At 47.8% G+C, this 25,835-nt stretch overlaps 2 protein-coding genes across 2 annotated transcripts; one reads left to right on the top strand and one right to left on the bottom strand.

Annotated features, from left to right (window-relative positions):
* Positions 1-4: 4 nt before the first annotated feature.
* Positions 5-18,377, top strand: LOC135535144 (lysosome-associated membrane glycoprotein 1-like; the record flags this gene model as incomplete). The annotated part of the gene is made up of 7 exons (XM_064961859.1): positions 5-91; positions 242-458; positions 3,937-4,098; positions 8,057-8,265; positions 8,918-9,043; positions 9,300-9,366; positions 17,212-18,377. Coding segments are annotated over 7 exons (1,023 nt in total), but the record flags the coding sequence as incomplete, so codon positions are not given.
* Positions 18,378-24,731: 6,354 nt separating this feature from the next.
* LOC135535143 (growth hormone-regulated TBC protein 1-A-like) lies at positions 24,732-25,563 on the bottom strand (the record flags this gene model as incomplete). Its single annotated transcript, XM_064961858.1, has 2 exons — positions 24,732-25,062; positions 25,378-25,563. Coding segments are annotated over 2 exons (279 nt in total), but the record flags the coding sequence as incomplete, so codon positions are not given.
* Between the last annotated feature and the right edge of the window lie 272 nt (positions 25,564-25,835).

Below are 25,835 nucleotides of genomic sequence, written 5' to 3'. Positions count from 1 at the left end.
TCACTCTGAAGGTGACCGAGGAAACTCCACCTGTATAAAAGCCGAACTCTCCGCCTCTTTCTCCATCACCTATGACACAGCCAACGGCACGGTAAACTACATCCCCCACAATCCTCTCCGGCTTAGAGAAACACAGATTATACTTTTGATAATGTCCTGAACATAAGTCCAAACATGAGTTTGGGCCAACGATACTATCCTGAACATGTTTTTAAATGTACAAACTTCTTCTTCACTCCAGCGTACGGTGGTGGTGCCCCTCCCAGGTTCGGCGGTGGTGGGTGTGGCCAGCTCGTGTGGGGGTGACGGCCGCTTCCCCTCGCTCGTGGCGTTGTTCGGGGATGGCCACTCCCTGGGCCTCAGCTTTTCATCCAACGTCAGTCTGTACAGTGTCGCTAACCTTACCCTGCAGTACAACCTCAGTGATGTCTCTACTTTCCCAGAGGCCAACGGGACTGGTGAGAAAGAGACACACACACACACACACACATACTAACACAGGGAGTCACGCTTCACACACACATACATACATACATACATACACACACACATACACACATACTAACACAGGGAGTCACGCTTCACACATGCATATATACATACATACTGCCTGCCTCACGTCCTCCCTAACACACACACACACACACACACACTAACACACGGAGTCACACTTCGCACACACACACGGAGTCACACTTCACACACACACACACACACACATATTAACACACGGAGTCACGCTTCACACACATATTAACACACGGAGTCACGCTTCACACACACACACACACATATACTAACACACGGAGTCACGCTTCACACACACACACACACATATACTAACACACGGAGTCACGCTTCACACACACACACACATACTAACACACGGAGTCACACTTCACACACACATATACTAACACACGGAGTCACGCTTCACACACACACACACATATACTAACACACGGAGTCACACTTCACACACACATTAACACACGGAGTCACACTTCACACACACATTAACACACGGAGTCACACTTCACACACACATTAACACACGGAGTCACGCTTCACACACACACACATATACTAACACACGGAGTCACGCGTCACACGCATACACACACACACATACTAACACAGGGAGTCACACTTCACACACATACATACATACTGCCTGCCTCACGTCCTCCCTAACACACACACACAGTCACACTTCACACACACACACACAAACACATGGAGTCACACTTCACACACATATATACACACACGCACACACGGAGTCACGCTTCATACACACATACTAACACACGGAGTCACGCTTTACACACATATACATACACACACATATATATATATATATATATATATATATATATACATACATACATACTGCCTCACGTCCTCCCTAACACACAGTCACACTTCACACACATACATACACACATACTAACACACGGAGTCACGCTTCACACACACATATACACACACACACACACATACTAACACACGGAGGCACGCTTCACACACACATACAGTGGGGCAAAAAAATATTTAGTCAGCCACCAATTGTGCAAATTCTCCCACTTAAAAAGATGAGAGAGGCCTGTAATTTTAATCATAGGTACACTTCAACTATGGCAGACAAAATGAGGTAAAAAAATCCAGAAAATAACATTGTAGGATTTTTAATGAATTTATTTGAAAATGATGGTGGAAAATAAGTATTTGGTCAATAACAAAAGTTTATCTCAATACTTTGTTATATACCCTTTGTTGGCAATGACAGAGGTGAAACGTTTTCTGTAAGTCTTCACAAGGTTTTCACACACTGTTGCTGGTATTTTGGCCCATTCCTCCATGCAGATCTCCTCTAGAGCAGTGATGTTTTGGGGCTATTGCTGGGCAACACGGACTTTCAACTCCCTCCAAAGATTTTCTATGGGGTTGAGATCTGGAGAAAGGCTCCAGGACCTTGAAATGCTTCTTACGAAGCCACTCCTTCGTTGCCCGGGCGGTGTGTTTGGGATCATTGTCATGCTGAAAGACCCAGCCACGTTTCATCTTCAATGCCCTTGCTGATGGAAGGAGGTTTTCACTCAAAATCTCACGATACATGGCTCCATTTATTCTTTCCTTTACACGGATCAGTCGTCCTGGTCCCTTTTGCAGAAAAACAGCCCCAAAGCATGATGTTTCCACCCCCATGCTTCACAGTAGGTATGGTGTTCTTTGGATGCAACTCAGCATTCTGAGTTGAGTTTTTACCGAAAAATTATATTTTGGTGTCATATGGTCAGATGAAATTCTCCCAATCTTCCTCTGGATCATCCAAATTCTCTAGCAAACTTCAGACGGGCCTGGACATGTACTGGTTTAAGCAGGGGGACACGTCTGGCACTGCACTACGCCTGGCGGCGTAGTGTGTTACTGATGGTAGGCTTTGTTACTTTGGTCCCAGCTCTCTGCAGGTCATTCACTAGGTCCCCCGTGTGGTTCTGGGATTTTGCTCACCATTCTTGTGATCATTTTGACCCCACGGGGTGAGATCTTGCGTGGAGCCCCAGATTGAGGAGATTATCAGTGGTCTTGTATGTCTTCCATTTCCTAATAATTGCTCTCACAGTTGATTTCTTCAAACCAAGCTGCTTACCTATTGCCGATTCGGTTTTCCTAGCCTGGTGCAGGTCTACAATTTTGTTTCTGGTGTCCTTTGACAGCTCTTTGGTCTTGGCCATAGTGGAGTTTGGAGTGTGACTGTTTGAGGTTGTGGACAGGTGTCTTTTATACTGATAACAAGTTCAAACAGGTGCCATTAATACAGGTAACGAGTGGAGGACAGAGGAGCCTCTTAAAGAAGAAGTTACAGGTCTGTGAGAGCCAGAAATCTTGCTTGTTTGTAGGTGACCAAATACTTATTTTTCCACCATAATTTGCAGATTAATTCATTAAAAATCATACAATGTGATTTTCTGGATTTATTTATTTTTTTAGCTCATTTTGTCTGTCATAGTTGAAGTGTACCTATGATGAAAATTACAGGCCTCTCATCTTTTTAAGTGGGAGAACTTGCACAATTGGTGGCTGACTAAATACTTTTTTGCCCCACTGTATACATACATAAACACACATACTAACACACGGAGTCACGCTTCACACACACACACACACACACATACTAACACACGGAGTCACGCTTCACACACACACACACACACACATACTAACACACGGAGTCACGCTTCACACACACACACACACACATACTAACACACGGAGTCATGCTTCACACACATACTAACATACGGAGTATTGCTTCACACACACACACATACTAACACACGGAGTCACGCTTCACACACACACACACATACTAACACACGGAGTCATGCTTCACACACATACTAACACACGGAGTCACGCTTCACACACACACACACACACACATACTAACACACGGAATCACGCTTCTCACACACACACACACACACAGTCATGCTTCACACACATACTAACACACGGAGTCATGCTTCACACACACACATACTAACACACGGAGTCATGTTTCACACACACACACACACACACAGTCATGCTTCACACACATACTAACACACGGAGTCATGCTTCACACACATACTAACACACGGAGTCATGCTTCACACACACACACATACTAACACACGGAGTCATGTTTCACACACACACACACACACACACACACACACACACACACACACACACACACACACACACACACACAGTCATGCTTCACACACATACTAACACACGGAGTCACGCTTCACACACACTAACACACGGAGTCACGCTTCACACACACACACACACATACTAACACACGGAGTCACGCTTCACACACACAGAATGGATTATTATGTGATTTCTGACCAATGTGTCTTGTCTGTTTTCCGACAGATGTGGTAACTGTGGAGACGACCTCTGTAGGGATGGTTGCTAGGGTCAACACCACCTACAGATGTATCAGCGCCTCACCTGTCATTGTGGGAGGAGCCACCGTCACCTTCTCAAACGTCACGATGGAGGCCTACATGACAGGAGACGATCTGAGCCCCAACGGTACAATCAACACCTGGGCTGAGCCCCCAATCTCACCCTTTCTCTGGATAGTGCACTACTTTGGACCGGGGCTAATTTGGGATGCACACTTATTGTCCACCACTGACCATCAACCATTAACAACTGTTTACTGACCATCAACACTTTGGTTATTCCTTTACATGTTTGACTTTGACCACTTAACTTATTGTGTTTAAATGAACAGTGTGAGGGTATTGACCCGTGTTGTGTGATAGCTGGTCTGAACAGTGTGAGGGTATTGACCCGTGTTGTGTGATAGCTGGTCTGAACAGTGTGAGGGTAATGACCCGTGTTGTGTGATAGCTGGTCTGAACAGTCTGAGGGTAATGACCCGTGTTGTGTGATAGCTGGTCTGAACAGTGTGAGGGTATTGACCCGTGTTGTGTGATAGCTGGTCTGAACAGTGGGAGGGTATTGACCCGTGTTGTGTGATAGCTGGTCTGAACAGTGTGAGGGTATTGACCCGTGTTGTGTGATAGCTGGTCTGAACAGTGTGAGGGTAATGACCCGTGTTGTGTGATAGCTGGTCTGAACAGTGTGAGGGTAATGACCCATGTTGTGTTGTGTGATAGCTGGTCTGAACAGTGTGAGGGTATTGACCCATGTTGTGTTGTGTGATAGCTGGTCTGAACAGTGTGAGGGTATTGACCCATGTTGTGTTGTGTGATAGCTGGTCTGAACAGTGTGAGGGTATTGACCCGTGTTGTGTGATAGCTGGTCTGAACAGTGTGAGGGTAATGACCCGTGTTGTGTGATAGCTGGTCTGAACAGTGTGAGGGTATTGACCCGTGTTGTGTGATAGCTGGTCTGAACAGTGTGAGGGTATTGACCCGTGTTGTGTGATAGCTGGTCTGAACAGTGTGAGGGTAATGACCCGTGTTGTGTGATAGCTGGTCTGAACAGTGTGAGGGTAATGACCCGTGTTGTGTGATAGCTGGTCTGAACAGTGTGAGGGTATTGACCCGTGTTGTGTGATAGCTGGTCTGAACAGTGTGAGGGTATTGACCCGTGTTGTGTGATAGCTGGTCTGAACAGTGTGAGGGTAATGACCCGTGTTGTGTGATAGCTGGTCTGAACAGTGTGAGGGTAATGACCCATGTTGTGTTGTGTGATAGCTGGTCTGAACAGTGTGAGGGTAATGACCCATGTTGTGTTGTGTGATAGCTGGTCTGAACAGTGTGAGGGTATTGACCCGTGTTGTGTGATAGCTGGTCTGAACAGTGTGAGGGTATTGACCCGTGTTGTGTGATAGCTGGTCTGAACAGTGTGAGGGTAATGACCCATGTTGTGTTGTGTGATAGCTGGTCTGAACAGTGTGAGGGTAATGACCCATGTTGTGTTGTGTGATAGCTGGTCTGAACAGTGTGAGGGTAATGACCCATGTTGTGTTGTGTGATAGCTGGTCTGAACAGTGTGAGGGTATTGACCCGTGTTGTGTGATAGCTGGTCCGAACAGTGTGAGGGTATTGACCCGTGTTGTGTGATAGCTGGTCTGAACAGTGTGAGGGTAATGACCCGTGTTGTGTGATAGCTGGTCTGAACAGTGTGAGGGTAATGACCCGTGTTGTGTGATAGCTGGTCTGAACAGTCTGAGGGTATTGACCCGTGTTGTGTTGTGTGATAGCTGGTCTGAACAGTGTGAGGGTAATGACCCGTGTTGTGTGATAGCTGGTCTGAACAGTGTGAGGGTAATGACCCGTGTTGTGTGATAGCTGGTCTGAACAGTATGAGGGTATTGACCCGTGTTGTGTGATAGCTGGTCTGAACAGTGTGAGGGTATTGACCCGTGTTGTGTTGTGTGATAGCTGGTCTGAACAGTGTGAGGGTATTGACCCGTGTTGTGTGATAGCTGGTCTGAACAGTGTGAGGGTATTGACCCGTGTTGTGTGATAGCTGGTCTGAACAGTGTGAGGGTAATGACCCGTGTTGTGTGATAGCTGGTCTGAACAGTGTGAGGGTAATGACCCATGTTGTGTTGTGTGATAGCTGGTCTGAACAGTGTGAGGGTAATGACCCATGTTGTGTTGTGTGATAGCTGGTCTGAACAGTGTGAGGGTAATGACCCATGTTGTGTTGTGTGATAGCTGGTCTGAACAGTGTGAGGGTATTGACCCATGTTGTGTTGTGTGATAGCTGGTCTGAACAGTGTGAGGGTATTGACCCGTGTTGTGTGATAGCTGGTCTGAACAGTGTGAGGGTAATGACCCATGTTGTGTTGTGTGATAGCTGGTCTGAACAGTGTGAGGGTAATGACCCATGTTGTGTTGTGTGATAGCTGGTCCGAACAGTGTGAGGGTATTGACCCGTGTTGTGTGATAGCTGGTCCGAACAGTGTGAGGGTATTGACCCGTGTTGTGTGATAGCTGGTCTGAACAGTGTGAGGGTAATGACCCGTGTTGTGTGATAGCTGGTCTGAACAGTGTGAGGGTAATGACCCGTGTTGTGTTGTGATAGCTGGTCTGAACAGTGTGAGGGTATTGACCCGTGTTGTGTTGTGATAGCTGGTCTGAACAGTGTGAGGGTATTGACCCGTGTTGTGTGATAGCTGGTCTGAACAGTGTGAGGGTATTGACCCGTGTTGTGTGATAGCTGGTCTGAACGGTATGAGGGTATTGACCCGTGTTGTGTGATAGCTGGTCTGAACAGTGTGAGGGTATTGACCCGTGTTGTGTGATAGCTGGTCTGAACAGTGTGAGGGTATTGACCCGTGTTGTGTGATAGCTGGTCTGAACAGTGTGAGGGTATTGACCCGTGTTGTGTTGTGTGATAGCTGGTCTGAACAGTGTGAGGGTATTGACCCGTGTTGTGTGATAGCTGGTCTGAACAGTCTGAGGGTATTGACCCGTGTTGTGTTGTGTGATAGCTGGTCTGAACAGTGTGAGGGTAATGACCCGTGTTGTGTGATAGCTGGTCTGAACAGTGTGAGGGTAATGACCCGTGTTGTGTGATAGCTGGTCTGAACAGTATGAGGGTATTGACCCGTGTTGTGTGATAGCTGGTCTGAACAGTGTGAGGGTATTGACCCGTGTTGTGTTGTGATAGCTGGTCTGAACAGTGTGAGGGTATTGACCCGTGTTGTGTTGTGATAGCTGGTCTGAACAGTGTGAGGGTATTGACCCGTGTTGTGTGATAGCTGGTCTGAACAGTGTGAGGGTATTGACCCGTGTTGTGTGATAGCTGGTCTGAACAGTGTGAGGTATTGACCCGTGTTGTGTTGTGTGATAGCTGGTCTGAACAGTGTGAGGGTATTGACCCGTGTTGTGTGATAGCTGGTCTGAACAGTGTGAGGGTATTGACCCGTGTTGTGTTGTGTGATAGCTGGTCTGAACAGTGTGAGGGTATTGACCCGTGTTGTGTGATAGCTGGTCTGAACAGTGTGAGGGTAATGACCCGTGTTGTGTTGTGTGATAGCTGGTCTGAACAGTGTGAGGGTATTGACCCGTGTTGTGTGATAGCTGGTCTGAACGGTATGAGGGTATTGACCCGTGTTGTGTGATAGCTGGTCTGAACAGTGTGAGGGTATTGACCCGTGTTGTGTGATAGTTGGTCTGAACAGTGTGAGGGTATTGACCCGTGTTGTGTGATAGCTGGTCTGAACAGTGTGAGGGTATTGACCCGTGTTGTGTGATGGCTGGTCTGAACAGTGTGAGGGTATTGACCCGTGTTGTGTGATAGCTGGTCTGAACAGTGTGAGGGTATTGACCCGTGTTGTGTTGTGTGATAGCTGGTCTGAACAGTGTGAGGGTATTGACCCGTGTTGTGTTGTGTGATAGCTGGTCTGAACAGTGTGAGGGTAATGACCCGTGTTGTGTGATAGCTGGTCTGAACAGTGTGAGGGTATTGACCCGTGTTGTGTGATAGCTGGTCTGAACAGTGTGAGGGTATTGACCCGTGTTGTGTGATAGCTGGTCTGAACAGTCTGTTCTGTTCTTCCCAGAGAGTGTGTGTACTGCTGACCAGAGCTTCACTACAGCCCCGCCTCCATCCCCCTCCACCACCACAGCAGCCCCTGCCCCCGTCCCCACCCCCCCTGGAACCCCTACCCAGGGCAGGTACTCTGTCTCCAATAGCAACGGGACCGTCTGTCTGCTGGCCCGCATGGCACTGCAGCTCAACATCTCCCACTTCTCTGCCTCACAGAATAAGGTAACACACACACTCGTGTACACACACACACACACTCGTGTACACACACACACACACACTCGTGTACACACACACACACACACACACACACTCGTGTACACACACACACACACTCGTGTACACACACACACACACACTCGTGTACACACACACACACACTCGTGTACACACACACACACACACGTGTACACACACACACACACTCGTGTACACACACACACACACACTCGTGTACACACACACACACACACTCGTGTACACACACACACACACACACACACACACACACTCGAGAACACACACACACACACACTCGTGTACACACACACACACACACACACTCGTGTACACACACACACACACACACACACTCGTGAACACACACACACACACTCGTGTACACACACACACACACACTCGTGTACACACACACACACACACACTCGTGTACACACACACACACACACACTCGTGTACACACACACACTCGTGTACACACACACACACACACTCGTGTACACACACACACACACACACACTCGTGTACACACACACACTCGTGTACACACACACACACACACTCGTGTACACACACACACACACACACACTCGTGTACACACAGTAACCTATCCCTCTCCTGCTCATTGACAGACTATCCAGGAAGTAGTAAACCTGCTGCCCAATCAGACGACCAGCTCAGGATCATGTGACCCCACCAGCGCCACCCTGGTGCTGACACAGGGCAGTGCCACCAACCTCAGCTTCCTGTTTACTCTGGTGACATCATCACTCTACTGTTTACCTGTCTGTCAGTCTTTAATACTTTTGTCTGTCTGTCTGTCTCCCTGCCTGTTTGGTTATCTGCCTGTCTGTCGGCCTCTTTACCTATCTGCCTGTCTGGTTATCAGTCTCTGTCTCCCTGCCTGTCGGTCTGTTTACCTGTCTGCCTGATTACCTGTCTGCCTGTCTGGTTATCAGTCTGTCAATTCTCTCTCCTCTCCTCTGTGGCTGATGTTGTTTCTTGTCTTTCCAGAACACCACGTCTAACAGGTACCACCTGACTGGTCTGTCTGTGGTAGCAGCTTGGCCTGATATGACAGGTTAGTGTTTCCTCTGTTATCAATAGTGTCCATATAGACCAAACAGTACCAGTATGTTACACTGATGATCGGTCTCTTCAGGACTGAGATGATACATACTACCACTCACCTTTACCACCTGTCCCTCTCTATGTCCCCTTGTCTCCCTCTCTATGTCTCCCTCTCTATGTCTATGTCTCCATGTCTCCCCCTCTCTCCCTCCATGTCTCCCTCTCTCTGTCTCCCTCTCTCTGTCTCCATGTCTCCCTCTCTCTGTCTCCATGTCTCCCCCTCTCTGTCTCCATGTCTCCCCCTCTCTCTCCCTCCATGTCTCCCCCTCTCTCTGTCGCCATGTCTCCCTCTCTCTGTCTCTGTCTCATGTCTCCCTCTCTCTCTGTCTCCCATCTGTCTCTCTCCCCTCCATGTCTCCCCCTCTGTCTCCATGTCTCTCCCTCTCTCTGTCTCCATGTCTCCCCCCATGTCTCTCCTCTCTCTCCATGTCTCCCCCTGTCTCTCCCTCCATGTCTCTCCTCTCTCCCTCCATGTCTCCCCCTCTCTCTCTCTCCCTCCATGTCTCCCCCTCTCTGTGTCCCTCCATGTCTCCCCCTTCTCTCCCTCTCCATGTGTCCCCCTCTCTATGTCTCTGTCCCTCTGTTGAATAATTACTGTTCCATAACTCCCCCTCTCTCTCTCCCTCCATGTCTGGATCTCTGTTCACCTCTCTCTCTCTCCCTCCATGTCTCCCCCTCTCTCTCTCCCTCCCTCCCCCTCATGCCCCCCTCTCTCTCTCCCTCCATGTCTCCCCCTCTCTCTCTCCCTCCATGTCTCCCTAACAGTAGTCTGGACTCCCTCCGTGTCTCCCCCTCTCGTCTCTCCCTCTGTCTCCCCCTCTCTCTAGTCCCCCTCTCTCTCTCCCTCCATGTCTCCCCCTCTCTGGCCATGTCTCCCCCTCTCTCTCTCCCTCCATGTCTCCCCCTCTCTCTCTCCCTCCATGTCTCCCCCTCTCTCTCTCCCTCCATGTCTCCCCCTCTCTCTCTCCCTCCATGTCTCCCCCTCTCTCTCTCCCTCCATGTCTCCCCCTCTCTCTCTCCCTCCATGTTTCTCCCCCCTCTCTCCCTCCATGTCTCCCCCATCCCTCCATGTCTCCCCCCCTCTCTCTCTCCCTCCATGTCTCCCCCTTTCATCCCTCCATGATCCCCCCTATCTCTCTCTCCCTCCATGTCTCTCCCCCTCCTTCCCTCATATGTTCTATCCCCTCCATGTCTCTCCTCTCCTCCCCCTCTCTTTCTCTCTCCCTCCCATGTCTCCCCCTCTCTTTCTCTCTCCATGTCCCCCCATCTCCTCTCCCTCCATGTCTCCCCCTTCTCATCCCTCCATGTCTCTATCCATCTCTCTCTCCCTCCATCCCCCCCCTCTCTCTCCCCCCTCCCTCCCTCCATGTCTCTCCCCCTCTCTCTCTCCCTCCATGTCTCCCCCTCTCTCTCTCCCTCCATGTCTCCCCCTCTCTTTCTCTCCCCCCCTCCATCTCTCCCTCCATGTCTCCCCCTCTCTCTCCCTCCATGTCTCCCCCTTTCTCTCCCTCCATGTCTCTCCCCCATGTCTCCCCCTCTCTCTCTCCCTCCATGTCTCCCCCTCTCTTTCTCTCTCCATGATCTCCCCCTCTCTCTCTCCCATCTCTCTCCTCCCTCTCTATGTTCATATGTCTCTCCCTCCATGTCTCCCCCTCCATCTCCCCCTCTCTCTCTCCATGTCTCCCCCTCTCTGTCTCCCTCCCTCTCTCTCCCCTCTCTGTCTCCCTCCATGTCTCCCCCTCTCTCTCTCCCTCCATGTCTCTATCCATGTCTCCCCCTCTCTCTCTCCCTCCATGTCTCCTTTCATATGTTCTATCCATCTCCCTCCATCTCCCCCTCTCTGTCTCCCTCCATTCATATGTTCTCCTCCATCCCCCCTCTCTTTCTCCCTCCATGTCTCCCCCTCTCTTTCTTCCATGTCTCCCCTTCTATCCATCTCCTCTCTCCCCCTTTCATCCATGATCTCTCTCTCTCCCTCCATGTCTCCCCCTCTCTTTCTCTCTCCATGTCCCCCCCTCTCTTTCATCCATGAATCCATCCATGTCTCCCCCTCTCTGTCTCCCCCTTTTCCCCCCTCTCTCTCCCTCCATGTCTCCCCCTCTCTCTCGCTCCCTCCATGTCTCCCCCTCTCTCTCCTCCCTCCATATGTTCTATCCATCTCTCTCTCTCCCCCTCCTTTCATATGTCTATCCATCTCTCCCTCCTCTCTCCCTTTCATATGTTCTATCCATCTCTCTCTCTCTCTCTCTCCCCCTTTCATATGTCTCCCCCTCCATCTCTCCCTCCATCTCTCTCCTTTCATATGATCTATCCCCTCTCTCTCTCTCTCTCCCCTCCATGTTCCCCCTGTCTCTCTCCCTCCATGTCTCCCCCTTTCATATGATCTCCCCCTCTCTCTCTCCCTCCATCTACCCATCTCTCTCTCTCTCTCCCCCCCCCTCTCTCTCTCATATGTCTCCCTCCATGTCTCCCCCTATCCATCTCTCCTCTCTCTCCCTCCATGTCTCCCCATCTCTTTCTCTCTCCTTTCATATGATCTATCCATCTCTCTCTCTCTCTCTCTTTCATATAACAGTAGTCTATCCTGCGTCTCCCTCGTAGCTCTCTCCTGTTCATATGCAGGTCTATCCATCTTTGCACAAGGTACCTCTAATCTAGCGCCTCCTTTCATATGTTCTATCCATCTCTCCTCTCTCTCTACCCTTTCATATGTTCTATCCATCTCTCCTCCCTCTCTACCACGTTCATATGTTCTATCCATCTCCTCTCTCTACCCTTTCATATGATCTATCCATCTCTCCTCCCTCTCTACCACGTTCATATGTTCTATCCATCTCCTCTCTCTCCCCTTTCATATGATCTATCCATCTCTCCTCCTCTCTACCCTTTCATATGATCTATCATCTCTCCTCCCTCTCTACCCTTTCATATGATCTATCCATCTCTCCTCTCTCTACCTTTCATATGTTCTATCCATCTCCTCTCTGTCCCCTTTCATATGATCTATCCATCTCATCTCTCTACCCTTTCATATGATCTATCATCTCTCCTCCCTCTCCACCACGTTCATATGTTCTATCCATCTCCTCTCTACCACTTTCATATGTTCTATCCATCTCCTCTCTACCCTTTCATATGTTCTATCCATCTCTCCTCCCTCTCTACCACGTTCATATGTTCTATCCATCTCCTCTCTACCCTTTCATATGTTCTATCCATCTCTCCTCCCTCTCTACCACGTTCATATGTTCTATCCATCTCCTCTCTCTACCCTTTCATATGTTCTATCATCTCTCCTCTCTCTCCTTTCATATGTTCTATCCATCTCTCCTCTCTCCTTTCATATGATCTATCCATCTCTTCTCTCTCTACCCTTTCATATGTTCTATCCATCTCTCCTCTCTCTCCTTTCATATGTTCTATCCATCTCCTCTCTACCCTTTCATATGATCTATCCATCTCTCCTCTCTCCTTTCATATGATCTATCCATCTCTCCTCTCTCCTTTCATATGATCTATCCATCTCTTCTCTCTCCTTTCATATGTTCTATCCATCTCTCCTCTCTCCTTTCATATGATCTATCCATCTCCTCTCTCTCCCCTTTCATATGTTCTATCCATCTCTCCTCTCTCTCTCCCCTTTCATATGTTCTATCCATCTCCTCTCTACCCTTTCATATGTTCTATCCATCTCCTCTCTCTAACCCTTTCATATGTTCTATCCATCTCTCTCTCTCTACCCTTTCATATGTTCTATCCATCTCTTCTCTCTCTCTACCCTTTCATATGTTCTATCCATCTCTTCTCTCTCTCTCTCCTTTCATATGTTCTATCCATCTCTTCTCTCTCTCTCTCCTTTCATATGTTCTATCCATCTCTCTCTCTCTCTTTTCATATGATCTATCCATCTCTCTCTCTCTCCCCTTTCATATGTTCTATCCATCTCTTCTCTCTCTCTCTCCTTTCATATGTTCTATCCATCTCTTCTCTCTCTCTCTCCTTTCATATGTTCTATCCATCTCTCCTCTCTCTACCCTTTCATATGTTCTATCCATCTCTCCTCTCTCCTTTCATATGATCTATCCATCTCTTCTCTCTCTCTCCTTTCATATGTTCTATCCATCTCTTCTCTCTCTCTCTCCTTTCATATGTTCTATCCATCTCTCTCTCTCATATATGTTCTATCTCCACTTCTCTATGTTCTCTATCCATCTCATATGTTCTATCCATCTCTTCTCTCTCCTTTCATATGTTCTATCCATCTCTTCTCTCTCCTTTCATATGTTCTATCCATCTCTTCTCTCTCTCTCCTTTCATATGTTCTATCCATCTCTTCTCTCTCTCTCTCCTTTCATATGTTCTATCCATCTCTCTCTCTCTCTCCCTTTCATATGATCTATCCATCTTCTCTCTCTCTCTCCTTTCATATGTTCTATCCATCTTCTCTCTCTCTCTCCTTTCATATCCATCTTCTCTCTCTCTTTCATCTATCCATCCTTTCATATGTTCTATCCATCTCTCTCTCTCTCTCTCCTTTCATATGTTCTATCCATCTCTTCTCTCTCTCTCTCCTTTCATATGATCTATCCATCTCTCTCTCTCTCTCTCTCTTTCATATGTTCTATCCATCTTCTCTCTCTCTCTCCTTTCATATGTTCTATCCATCTTCTCTCTCTCTCTCCTTTCATATGTTCTATCCATCTTCTCTCTCTCTCTCCTTTCATATGTTCTATCCATCTTCTCTCTCTCTCTCCTTTCATATGTTCTATCCATCTTCTCCTCTCTCTCCTTTCATATGTTCTATCCATCTCTCCTCTCTCTCTCCTTTCATATGTTCTATCCATCTTCTCTCTCTCTCTCCTTTCATATGTTCTATCCATCTTCTCCTCTCTCTCCTTTCATATGTTCTATCCATCTCTCTCTCTCTCTCCTTTCATATGATCTATCCATCTTCTCTCTCTCTCTCCATATGTTCATCCATCTTCTCTCTCTCTCTCCTTTCATATGTTCTATCCATCTTCTCTCTCTCTCTCCTTTCATATGTTCTATCCATCTTCTCTCTCTCTCTCTCCTTTCATATGATCTATCCATCTCTCTCTCTCTCTCTCCTTTCATATGTTCTATCCATCTTCTCTCTCTCTCTCCTTTCATATGTTCTATCCATCTTCTCTCTCTCTCTCCTTTCATATGTTCTATCCATCTCTCTCTCTCTCTCCTTTCATATGATTCTATCCATCTCTCCTCTCTCTCTCCTTTCATATGCTCTATCCATCTCTTCTCTCTCTCTCTCCTTTCATATGCTCATCTCTCCTCTCTCTCTCCCTTTCATATGATCTATCCATCTCTTCTCTCTCTCTCTCCTTTCATATGATCTATCCATCTCTCCTCTCTCTCCTTTCATATGTTCTATCCATCTCCTCTCTACCCTTTCATATGTTCTATCCATCTCTCCTCTCTCTCCTTTCATATGTTCTATCCATCTCTCCTCTCTCTCCTTTCATATGATCTATCCATCTCTTCCTCTCTCTCTCCTTTCATATGTTCTATCCATCTTCTCTCTCTCTCTCCCTTTCATATGTTCTATCCATCTCTTCTCTCTCTCTCTCCTTTCATATGATCTATCCATCTCTTCTCTCTCTCTCCTTTCATATGTTCTATCCATCTCTTCTCTCTCTCCCCTTTCATATGTTCTATCCATCTCCTCTCTCTCCCCTTTCATATGTTCTATCCATCTCCTCTCTACCCTTTCATATGATCTATCCATCTCCTCTCTCTCCCCTTTCATATGTTCTATCCATCTCCTCTCTACCCTTTCATATGATCTATCATCTCTCCTCTCTCTCCTTTCATATGTTCTATCCATCTCTTCTCTCTCTCGCTCCTTTCATATGTTCTATCCATCTTCTCTCTCTCTCTCCTTTCATATGTTCTATCCATCTCTTCTCTCTCTCTCTTTTTCATATGATCTATCCATCTCTCCTCTCTCTCTCCTTTCATATGTTCTATCCATCTCTTCTCTCTCTCTCCTTTCATATGTTCTATCCATCTCCTCTCTCTCCCCTTTCATATGTTCTATCCATCTCCTCTCTCCCTTTCATATGTTCTATCCATCTCTCTACCCTTTCATATGATCTCCTCTCTCTCTCCTTTCATATGTTCTATCCATCTCCTCTCTCTCTCCTTTCATATGATCTATCCATCTCTCTCTCTCTCCTTTCATATGTTCTATCCATCTCTTCTCTCTCTCTCTCCTTTCATATGTTCTATCCATCTTCTCCTCTCTCTCCTTTCATATGATCTATCCATCTCTCCTCTCTCTCTCCTTTCATATGATCTATCCATCTCTCTCTCTCTCTCCTTTCATATGTTCTATCCATCTCTTCTCTCTCTCTCTCCTTTCATATGTTCTATCCATCTCTTCTCTCTCTCTCCTTTCATATGTTCTATCCATCTCTTCTCTCTCTCTCTCCTTTCATATGTTCTATCCATCTCTCTCTCTCTCTCTCCTTTCATATGTTCTATCCATCTCTCCTCTCTCCCCTTTCATATGTTCTATCCATCTCTTCTCTCTCTCCTTTCATATGTTCTATCCATCTCTCCTCTCTCCCTTTCATATGTTCTATCCATCTCCTCTCTCTCCTTTCATATGATCTATCCATCTCTCTCTCTCCTTTCATATGTTCTATCCATCTTCTCTCTCTCTCTCCTTTCATATGTTCTATCCATCTCTTCTCTCTCTCTCTCCTTTCATATGTTCTATCCATCTTCTCTCTCTCTCTCCTTTCATATGTTCTATCCATCTCTTCTCTCTCTCTCTCCTTTCATATGTTCTATCCATCTCTTCTCTCTCTCTCTCCTTTCATATGTTCTATCCATCTCTTCTCTCTCTCCCCTTTCATATGTTCTATCCATCTCCTCTCTCCCCTTTCATATGTTCTATCCATCTCCTCTCTCTCCTTTCATATGTTCTATCCATCTCTCTCTCTCTCCTTTCATATGTTCTATCCATCTCTCTCTCTCTCCTTTCATATGTTCTATCCATCTTCTCTCTCTCTCTCCTTTCATATGTTCTATCCATCTTCTCTCTCTCTCTCCTTTCATATGTTCTATCCATCTCTTCTCTCTCTCTCTCCTTTCATATGTTCTATCCATCTCTTCTCTCTCTCTCTCCTTTCATATGTTCTATCCATCTCTTCTCTCTCTCCCCTTTCATATGTTCTATCCATCTCCTCTCTACCCTTTCATATGATCTATCATCTCTCCTCTCTCTCCTTTCATATGTTCTATCCATCTCTCCTCTCTCTCTACCCTTAGTCAATGTGTCCTTGATTAGAAGTTCTGTATTTGTATCATGACCTTGACTTTTTTCCTGTTTTCCCCCTCCCTCCCTCCACCCCCCCTCTCTCCCACATCCCCCCCCTCTCCCGCTCTACATCCCCCCCCCTCTCTCTCCCTCTACATCCCCCCCCTCTCTCTCCCTCTACATCCCCCTCTCTCTCCCTCTACATCCCCCCTCTCTCTCCCTCTCATCCCCCCTCTCCCCCTACATCCCCCTCTCCTCCCTCTCCCCCCACATCCCCCTCTCCCCTCCACATCCCCCCCCTCTCCCTCCACATCCCCCCTCTCCCCTCTACATCCCCCTCTCCTCCCTCTACATCCCCCCTCTCCCCCTCTACATCCCCCCCTCTCTCTCCCTCTACATCCCCCCTCTCTCCCTCTACATCCCCCTCTCTCCCGCTCTACATCCCCCCTCTCTCCCTCTACATCCCCCCTCTCTCTCCCTCTACATCCCCCCTCTCTCTCCCTCTAGCGGAGGAGTGTCAGTTGGATCAGGACAGCATGTTGATTCCCATCGTCGTGGGAGCTGCTCTGGCCGGCCTGGTTCTCATCGTTCTCATCGCTTACCTCATCGGCAGGAAGAGGAGCCATGCTGGATACCAGACCATCTGAGAACACTGACACACAACCTTATGTGTATCAATCAGCACCCTATTTCCTATATAGTGCACTACTTTTGACCAGAGGTCTATGTGGATTCTGGTCGAACTTAGTGCACAATATAGGGAGTCTTTTCAGGCAGACTGCAGAGAGCCAGACGCTCAACCAACCACTGCTACTAATGACTGACTGGACCATGTACAAACCAGGCCCTCTCTGCAGTGTGTCTGTCTGTCTGTCTGTCTGTCTGTCTCTCTCTCTGTGTATTGTTGTTCACAGCAACTCATCCTCTGCTACCTACTAACAGACTAGTGCCTGGTCAAACCTACCTTTCCCCTCGTCTCTCTGTCTGTCTCTCTGTCTGTCTGTCTCTCTGTCTGTCTGTCTGTCTGTCTGTCTGTCTGTCTGTCTGTCTGTCTGTCTGTCTCTCTGTGTATTGTTGTTCACAGCAACTCATCCTCTGCTACCTACTAACAGACTAGTGCCTGGTCAAACCTACCTTTCCCCTCGTCTCTCTGTCTGTCTCTCTGTCTGTCTCTCTGTCTGTCTGTCTGTCTGTCTGTCTGTCTGTCTGTCTGTCTGTCTGTCTGTCTCTCTCTCTGTGTATTGTTGTTCACAGCAACTCATCCTCTGCTACCTACTAACAGACTAGTGCCTGGTCAAACCTACCTTTCCCCTCGTCTCTCTGTCTGTCTCTCTGTCTGTCTGTCTGTCTGTCTGTCTGTCTGTCTGTCTGTCTGTCTGTCTCTCTCTCTGTGTATTGTTGTTCACAGCAACTCATCCTCTGCTACCTACTAACAGACTAGTGCCTGGTCAAACCTACCTTTCCCCTCGTCTCTCTGTCTCTAGCCCATCTCTACTGCAGCTGGCTCAGTAAACCCTTTTAGTTCTGATGTCATTTCATGTTTGACTTGGGTGGATTCTCGCTTTAAACGGAATTTAAAGATTTGTTTTTTTTTCAATTGCAGTTTTTTGTGTAAATTAAATGAATCTGATATTAAATTATATAGTATTCAACTCTTATGGAAGAGTGGGTCTTTCCTAGAACCACGTTTTGTGATGGACTCAACAAGCTTCCCTTCCTTCCTCATCTCCTTTCCTTCAGGACCGCCATCTTTTCTACGACATCACCTAGGGAGGTCTGAAGCCTCCTGTGGGGGGACAAAAGGGAAACTTGAATGTCTAACAACTCCTCTCTGGTCAGAGATACTGAGCGGGTTATATCTTGTAGATCACAGGAGCCTTTGAAAGGCCTTGTTTGTGGTTTTACTGCGTTTCATAACAAAAGGTTGTGGATGCTGTCGGACTGAGGAACAGAACAAGGTTAAGGTTGTTTCATGATGGATGTGTTGAACTGGTGTGTAATATCGTTCAGCTCCTCCTCTCCTCCATGAGATCGTGTTCATCCATTGTAGTGAGTTGATCTTTTTATTTTTGGAGAGAAATGTTTTGATCGTTTTTCTATTATGCGTCTTGCTAAGGTCAATAAAAGACATCTGAAACACATTTCTTCTGCTTCCTGAGTTGAGAATAGATGGGGTTTGTAGTTCCCAGCACTAGAGACTTACAGGGACTACAAAAGTAGCAGAAAGAACAGACGGGGGGAGGAAGGAAGAGTCAGTAGTTTATTTAATAATGTCTGGTGTACAGAGAATCAGGCTAGTTTCTAGTGCACTACAGACACTATCATTCATGTACGACGACGCTTCAAGTCTACTTCTCAACGTCAGTGATCTCATCACTCAGAGGAGAAAAGTCATAGAATCCAAATCTTGTTCTTAAATGTTTATTCCAGTTACGATGAGCTTCAGTCAGCAACTTGAATCTCACATGAGTTACATCTCAATTGGCACCCTATTCCCTATATAGTGCACTATTTTAGACCAGGGCCCTATTCCCTACAGTGCACTACTTTAGACCAGGGCCCTATTCCCTATATATAGTGCACTATTTTAGACCAGGACCCTATATACACTGCACTATTGTAGACCAGGGCCCTATTCCCTACAGTGCACTACTTTAGACCAGGGCCCTATTCCCTATATAGTGCACCACTTTAGACCAGGGCCCTATTCCCTATATAGTGCACCACTTTAGACCAGGGCCCTATTCCCTACAGTGCACTACTTTAGACCAGGGCCCTATTCCCTACAGTGCACTACTTTAGACCAGGGCCCTATTCCCTACATAGTGCACTACTTTAGACCAGGGCCCTATTCCTATATAGTGCACCACTTTGACCAGGGCCCTATTCCCTATATAGTGCACTACTTTAGACCAGGGCCCTATTCCCTATATAGTGCACCACTTTAGACCAGGGCCCTATTCCCTATATAGTGCACTACTTTAGACCAGGACCATGTGCACTACTTTAGACCAGGGCCCTATTCCCTATATAGGTCACTATTTTAGACCAGGGCCCTATTCCCTATATAGGTCACTATTTTAGACCAGGGCCCTATTCCCTATATAGTGCACTACTTTCATAGGGAATAGGGTGCCATTTGGGGGACACAATGGAATCCTCAGTTAGCAGGGTGTGAGTTAACATTACACTCCATCTAACTACATTCAGGGTCTACATGAAGACAATAACTATCTAGCTACATGTGTACATTCAGGCCTACATTAGTTAATGTAGACATGTAGCTAGATTAATGTAGACCTGAATGTACACATGAAGCTCGATAGTTAATGTAGACATGTAGCTAGATAATTAATGTAGACCTGAATGTAGACATGTAGCTAAATAATTATCTAGCTTCATGTGTACATTCAGGTCTACATGAACCAATACGTCCAGGGCTGGTTTCCCCCAATGCAGATGAACACCAAAGCTGGATGAAAACTCATGTTGAATACCTGCATCTCAACAGTGCAGCCGCCGTCCTCTGCTGTCAGCGCGTCATTAAGACATCAGTCTGGTAACGTCCTCTGCTGTCAGCGCGTCATTAAGACATCAGTCTAGTAACGTCCTCTGCTGTCAGCGCGTCATTAAGACATCAGTCTGGTAACGTCCTCTGCTGTCCACACGTCATTAAGACATCAGTCTGGTAACGTCCTCTGCTGTCAGCGCGTCATTAAGACAGTCTGTAAAACGTCCTCTGCTGTCCGCGCGTCATTAAGACGACATCAGTCTGGTAACGTCCTCTACTGTCAATAGCGTCATTAAGACGACATCCAGTCTGGTAACGTCCTCTACTGTCAGCGCGTCATTAAGACGACATCAGTCTGGTAACGTCCTCTGCTGTCCGCGCGTCATTAAGACGACATCAGTCTGGTAACGTCCTCTGCTGTCAGCGCGTCATTAAGACAGTCTGGTAACGTCCTCTGCTGTCCGCGCGTCATTAAGACATCAGTCTGGTAACGTCCTCTGCTGTCCGCGCGTCATTAAGACGACATCAGTCTGGTAACGTCCTCTGCTGTCAGCGCGTCATTAAGACATCAGTCTGGTAACGTCCTCTGCTGTCCACGCGTCATTAAGACATCAGTCTGGTAACGTCCTCTGCTGTCTGCGTGTCATTAAGACGACATCAGTCTGGTAACGTCCTCTGCTGTCCGCGCGTCATTAAGACAGTCTGGTAACGTCCTCTGCTGTCTGCGTGTCATTAAGAAGACATCAGTCTGGTAACGTCCTCTGCTGTCAGCGCGTCATTAAGACATCAGTCTGGTAACGTCCTCTGCTGTCAGCGTCATTAAGACAGTCTGGTGCGTCCTCTGCTGTCCATGGCGTCATTAAGACATCAGTCTGGTAACGTCCTCTGCTGTCAGCGGCGTCATTAAGACATCAGTCTGGTAACGTCCTCTGCTGTCAGCGCGTCATTAAGACATCAGTCTGGTAACGTCCTCTGCTGTCAGCGCGTCATTAAGACATCAGTCTAGTAACGTCCTCTGCTGTCAGCGCGTCATTAAGACATCAGTCTGGTAACGTCCTCTGCTGTCCACACGTCATTAAGACATCAGTCTGGTAACGTCCTCTGCTGTCAGCGCGTCATTAAGACAGTCTGTAAACGTCCTCTGCTGTCCGCGCGTCATTAAGACGACATCAGTCTGGTAACGTCCTCTACTGTCAGCGCGTCATTAAGACGACATCAGTCTGGTAACGTCCTCTACTGTCAGCGCGTCATTAAGACGACATCAGTCTGGTAACGTCCTCTGCTGTCCGCGCGTCATTAAGGCGACATCAGTCTGGTAACGTCCTCTGCTGTCAGCGTCGTCATTAAGACAGTCTGGTAACGTCCTCTGCTGTCCGCGCGTCATTAAGACATCAGTCTGGTAACGTCCTCTGCTGTCCGCGCGTCATTAACGACATCAGTCTGGTAACGTCCTCTGCTGTCAGCGTCATTAAGACATCAGTCTGGTAACGTCCTCTGCTGTCCGCGCGTCATTAAGACATCAGTCTGGTAACGTCCTCTGCTGTCTGCGTGTCATTAAGACGACATCAGTCTGGTAACGTCCTCTGCTGTCCGCGCGTCATTAAGACAGTCTGGTAACGTCCTCTGCTGTCTGCGTGTCATTAAGAAGACATCAGTCTGGTAACGTCCTCTGCTGTCAGCGCGTCATTAAGACATCAGTCTGGTAACGTCCTCTGCTGTCCGCGCGTCATTAAGACAGTCTGGTAACGTCCTCTGCTGTCCGCGCGTCATTAAGACATCAGTCTGGTAACGTCCTCTGCTGTCAACGCGTCATTAAGACATCAGTCTGGTAACGTCCTCTGCTGTCTGCGTGTCATTAAGACATCAGTCTGGTAACGTCCTCTGCTGTCAGCGCGTCATTAAGACAGTCTGGTGCGTCCTCTGCTGTCTGCGCGTCATTAAGACATCAGTCTGTGCGTCCTCTGCTGTCAGCGCCTCATTAAGACATCCAGTCTGGTAACGTCCTCTGCTGTCCACACGTCATTAAGACATCAGTCTGTGCGTCCTCTGCTGTCAGCGCGTCATTAAGACATCAGTCTGGTAACGTCCTCTGCTGTCAGCTCGTCATTAAGACAGTCTAGTAACGTCCTCTGCTGTCTGCGCGTCATTAAGACATCAGTCTGGTAACGTCCTCTGCTGTCAGCGCGTCATTAAGACAGTCTGGTAACGTCCTCTGCTGTCAGCGGCGTCATTAAGACAGTCTGGTAACGTCCTCTGCTGTCCGCGCGTCATTAAGACATCAGTCTGGTAACGTCCTCTGCTGTCAGCGCGTCATTAAAGCAGTCTGGTAACGTCCTCTGCTGTCCACCGTCATTAAGACGTCAGTCTGGCGATCCTCTGCTGTCAGCGCGTCATTAAGACATCAGTCTGGTAAAGTCCTCTGCTGTCCACACGTCATTAAGACATCAGTCTGGTAACGTCCTCTGCTGTCAGCGCGTCATTAAGACAGTCTGTAAACGTCCTCTGCTGTCCGCGCGTCATTAAGACGACATCAGTCTGGTAACGTCCTCTACTGTCAGCGCGTCATTAAGACGACATCAGTCTGGTAACGTCCTCTACTGTCAGCGCGTCATTAAGACATCAGTCTGGTAACGTCCTCTGCTGTCAGCGTCATTAGACATCAGTCTGGTAACGTCCTCTGCTGTCCACCGTCATTAAGACATCAGTCTGGTAACGTCCTCTGCTGTCAGCGCGTCATTAAGACAGTCTGTAAACGTCCTCTGCTGTCCGCGTCATTAAGGCGACATCAGTCTGTAACGTCCTCTACTGTCAGCGCGTCATTAAGACGACATCAGTCTGTAACGTCCTCTACTGTCCAGCGCGTCATTAAGACGACATCCAGTCTGGTGCGTCCTCTGCTGTCCGCGCGTCATTAAGGCGACATCAGTCTGGTAACGTCCTCTGCTGTCAGAGCGCGTCATTAAGACATCAGTCTGGTAGCGTCCTCTGCTGTCAGCGCGTCATTAAGACATCCAGTCTGTGCGTCCTCTGCTGTCCGCGTCATTAAGACATCAGTCTGGTAACGTCCTCTGCTGTCTGCGTGTCATTAGGCGACATCAGTCTGGTAACGTCCTCTGCTGTCCCGCGTCATTAAGACAGTCTGGTGCGTCCTCTGCTGTCTGCGTGTCATTAAGAAGACATCAGTCTGGTAACGTCCTCTGCTGTCAGCGCGTCATTAAGACATCAGTCTGGTAACGTCCTCTGCTGTCCGCGTCATTAAGACAGTCTGGGCACGTCCTCTGCTGTCCGCGCGTCATTAAGACATCAGTCTGGTAGTCCTCTGCTGTCAACGCGTCATTAAGACATCAGTCTGGTAACGTCCTCTGCTGTCTGCGTGTCATTAAGACATCAGTCTGGTAACGTCCTCTGCTGTCAGCGCGTCATTAAGACAGTCTGGTAACGTCCTCTGCTGTCTGCGCGTCATTAAGACATCAGTCTGGTAACGTCCTCTGCTGTCAGCGCCTCATTAAGACATCAGTCTGGTAACGTCCTCTGCTGTCCACACGTCATTAAGACATCAGTCTGGTAACGTCCTCTGCTGTCCACACGTCATTAAGACATCAGTCTGGTAACGTCCTCTGCTGTCAGCGCGTCATTAAGACATCAGTCTGGTAACGTCCTCTGCTGTCAGCTCGTCATTAAGACAGTCTAGTAACGTCCTCTGCTGTCTGCGCGTCATTAAGACATCAGTCTGGTAACGTCCTCTGCTGTCAGCGTCATTAAGACAGTCTGTGCGTCCTCTGCTGTCAGCGCGTCATTAAGACAGTCTGGTAACGTCCTCTGCTGTCCGCGCGTCATTAAGACATCAGTCTGGTAACGTCCTCTGCTGTCAGCGCGTCATTAAGACAGTCTGGTAACGTCCTCTGCTGTCCACACGTCATTAAGACGTCAGTCTGGTAACGTCCTCTGCTGTCAGCGCGTCATTAAGACATCAGTCTGGTAACGTCCTCTGCTGTCCGCGCGTCATTAAGACATCAGTCTGGTAACGTCCTCTGCTGTCCGCGCGTCATTAAGACATCAGTCTGGTAACGTCCTCTGCTGTCCGCGCGTCTCAGACGATCATCTCCATCACTTTTTGCAAAATGTCATTATGCCAAACCACACCGTACCCTGGGCGGCAGGGGTAGCCTAGTGGTTAGAGCGTTGGACTAGTAACCGGAAGGTTGTGAGTTCAAACCCCGAGCTGACAAAGTACAAATCTGTCGTTCTGCCCCTGAACAGGCAGTTAACCCACTGTTCCCAGGCCGTCATTGAAAATAAGAATGTGTTCTTAACTGACTTGCCTGGTTAAATAAAGGTAAAATTAAATTTAAAAAATTGAGCGTATTCCATGTTTTCATGTCCATTGGCTAAATACGTTTTATTTCATGTGACTTTCATACAGTAAATGACAATAGTGTAATAGACTAAAGGTTTCATCGGCATCTTTGTTGTTAATTATTGTGATAGGCTCATGTTTAACCTGTACGATGTGTCCCCACAGGATAGTAACTAATTAATTTGCTGGTACTCGTAACATCTTATAGTCTCCATACATGGTAGTCTACGTAGCTACGTGGTAGTCATGCTAAAGAATACAAAACAGTCTAGGACACTGTCCCAACAGTGAGGGATAGGATCCGAGGAGAGGAGACCATTAAGGAGTGTTGGGACCCAGCCCGGAATGTGTAGTGTTTGATTGACAGGTCAGGAGGATGGGGTCAGGACTCCTCAGCGATGATGCGTGCTCGACACGTCTCCCGGAGCTTGGTGATGGTTGCCATGGAGAGGCTTCCGGGTTCCGTGAAGATTTTCTGGGAAAGCAGCAAGACAGAGGATTAGAGGGATGAACGGAGATCATTATGGTGTACACACACACACACACACACACACACACACACACACACAGTCTTGTACAGGTAACCTTGTGGGGACACAATTTAGTCCCACTGAAAATCCTATTTTCCCGAACTGGAACCCATATCTAACCTTAACCCCCCTAGAAATAGCATTACCCCTGACGGGGACTAACAAAATGTCTCCAGTTTGTCAAATTTGTGTTTGTTTGCTATTCTTGTGGGGACCAGAAGTTAAAACACATCTTCATTTCAGTGTGTGTGTGTGTGTACCTGCATGAAGGAGTGGCAGTCCTCTACATCAGGGCCTCTGGTCATGTGTTTGAAGCAGTCACAGACGTCAGGCAGGGAACCGGCCTGTTGGACCTCAGCCTGCTGGTTCCTTATCAACGTCAGAGCCACACGGAACAGAATCTTAGAACCCTCGTAGAACAGACAGTCCCAGATACGCAGAACCGTCTGAGGACGAGAACCAAGGAGAGAGATGAGAGTCAGGCTTAACGGGCCGCAAGACAGTCGGGCTTAAAGGGCCGCAGGACAGGTCATCAAGCTGAGATGGTAGACAGTGACACTCGGCACGGTGATGAAATAGGTAAAGATTGTTCTTCATTCTGCTGTCTCTTCCCCTCCTGCTGCTCCAGGAGCCCTGGACTGAGTTCAGCTCAGCAGACTGACCTCAGAACACAGAACACACTCTGCCCTGGAGCAGACTGACCTGCTGACACACACAA

This window comes from Oncorhynchus masou, unplaced genomic scaffold, assembly GCF_036934945.1.
Source record: "Oncorhynchus masou masou isolate Uvic2021 unplaced genomic scaffold, UVic_Omas_1.1 unplaced_scaffold_4505, whole genome shotgun sequence".
NCBI classification, from domain to species: domain Eukaryota; kingdom Metazoa; phylum Chordata; class Actinopteri; order Salmoniformes; family Salmonidae; genus Oncorhynchus; species Oncorhynchus masou.
This window is presented reverse-complemented; position numbering and strand designations above follow the sequence as displayed.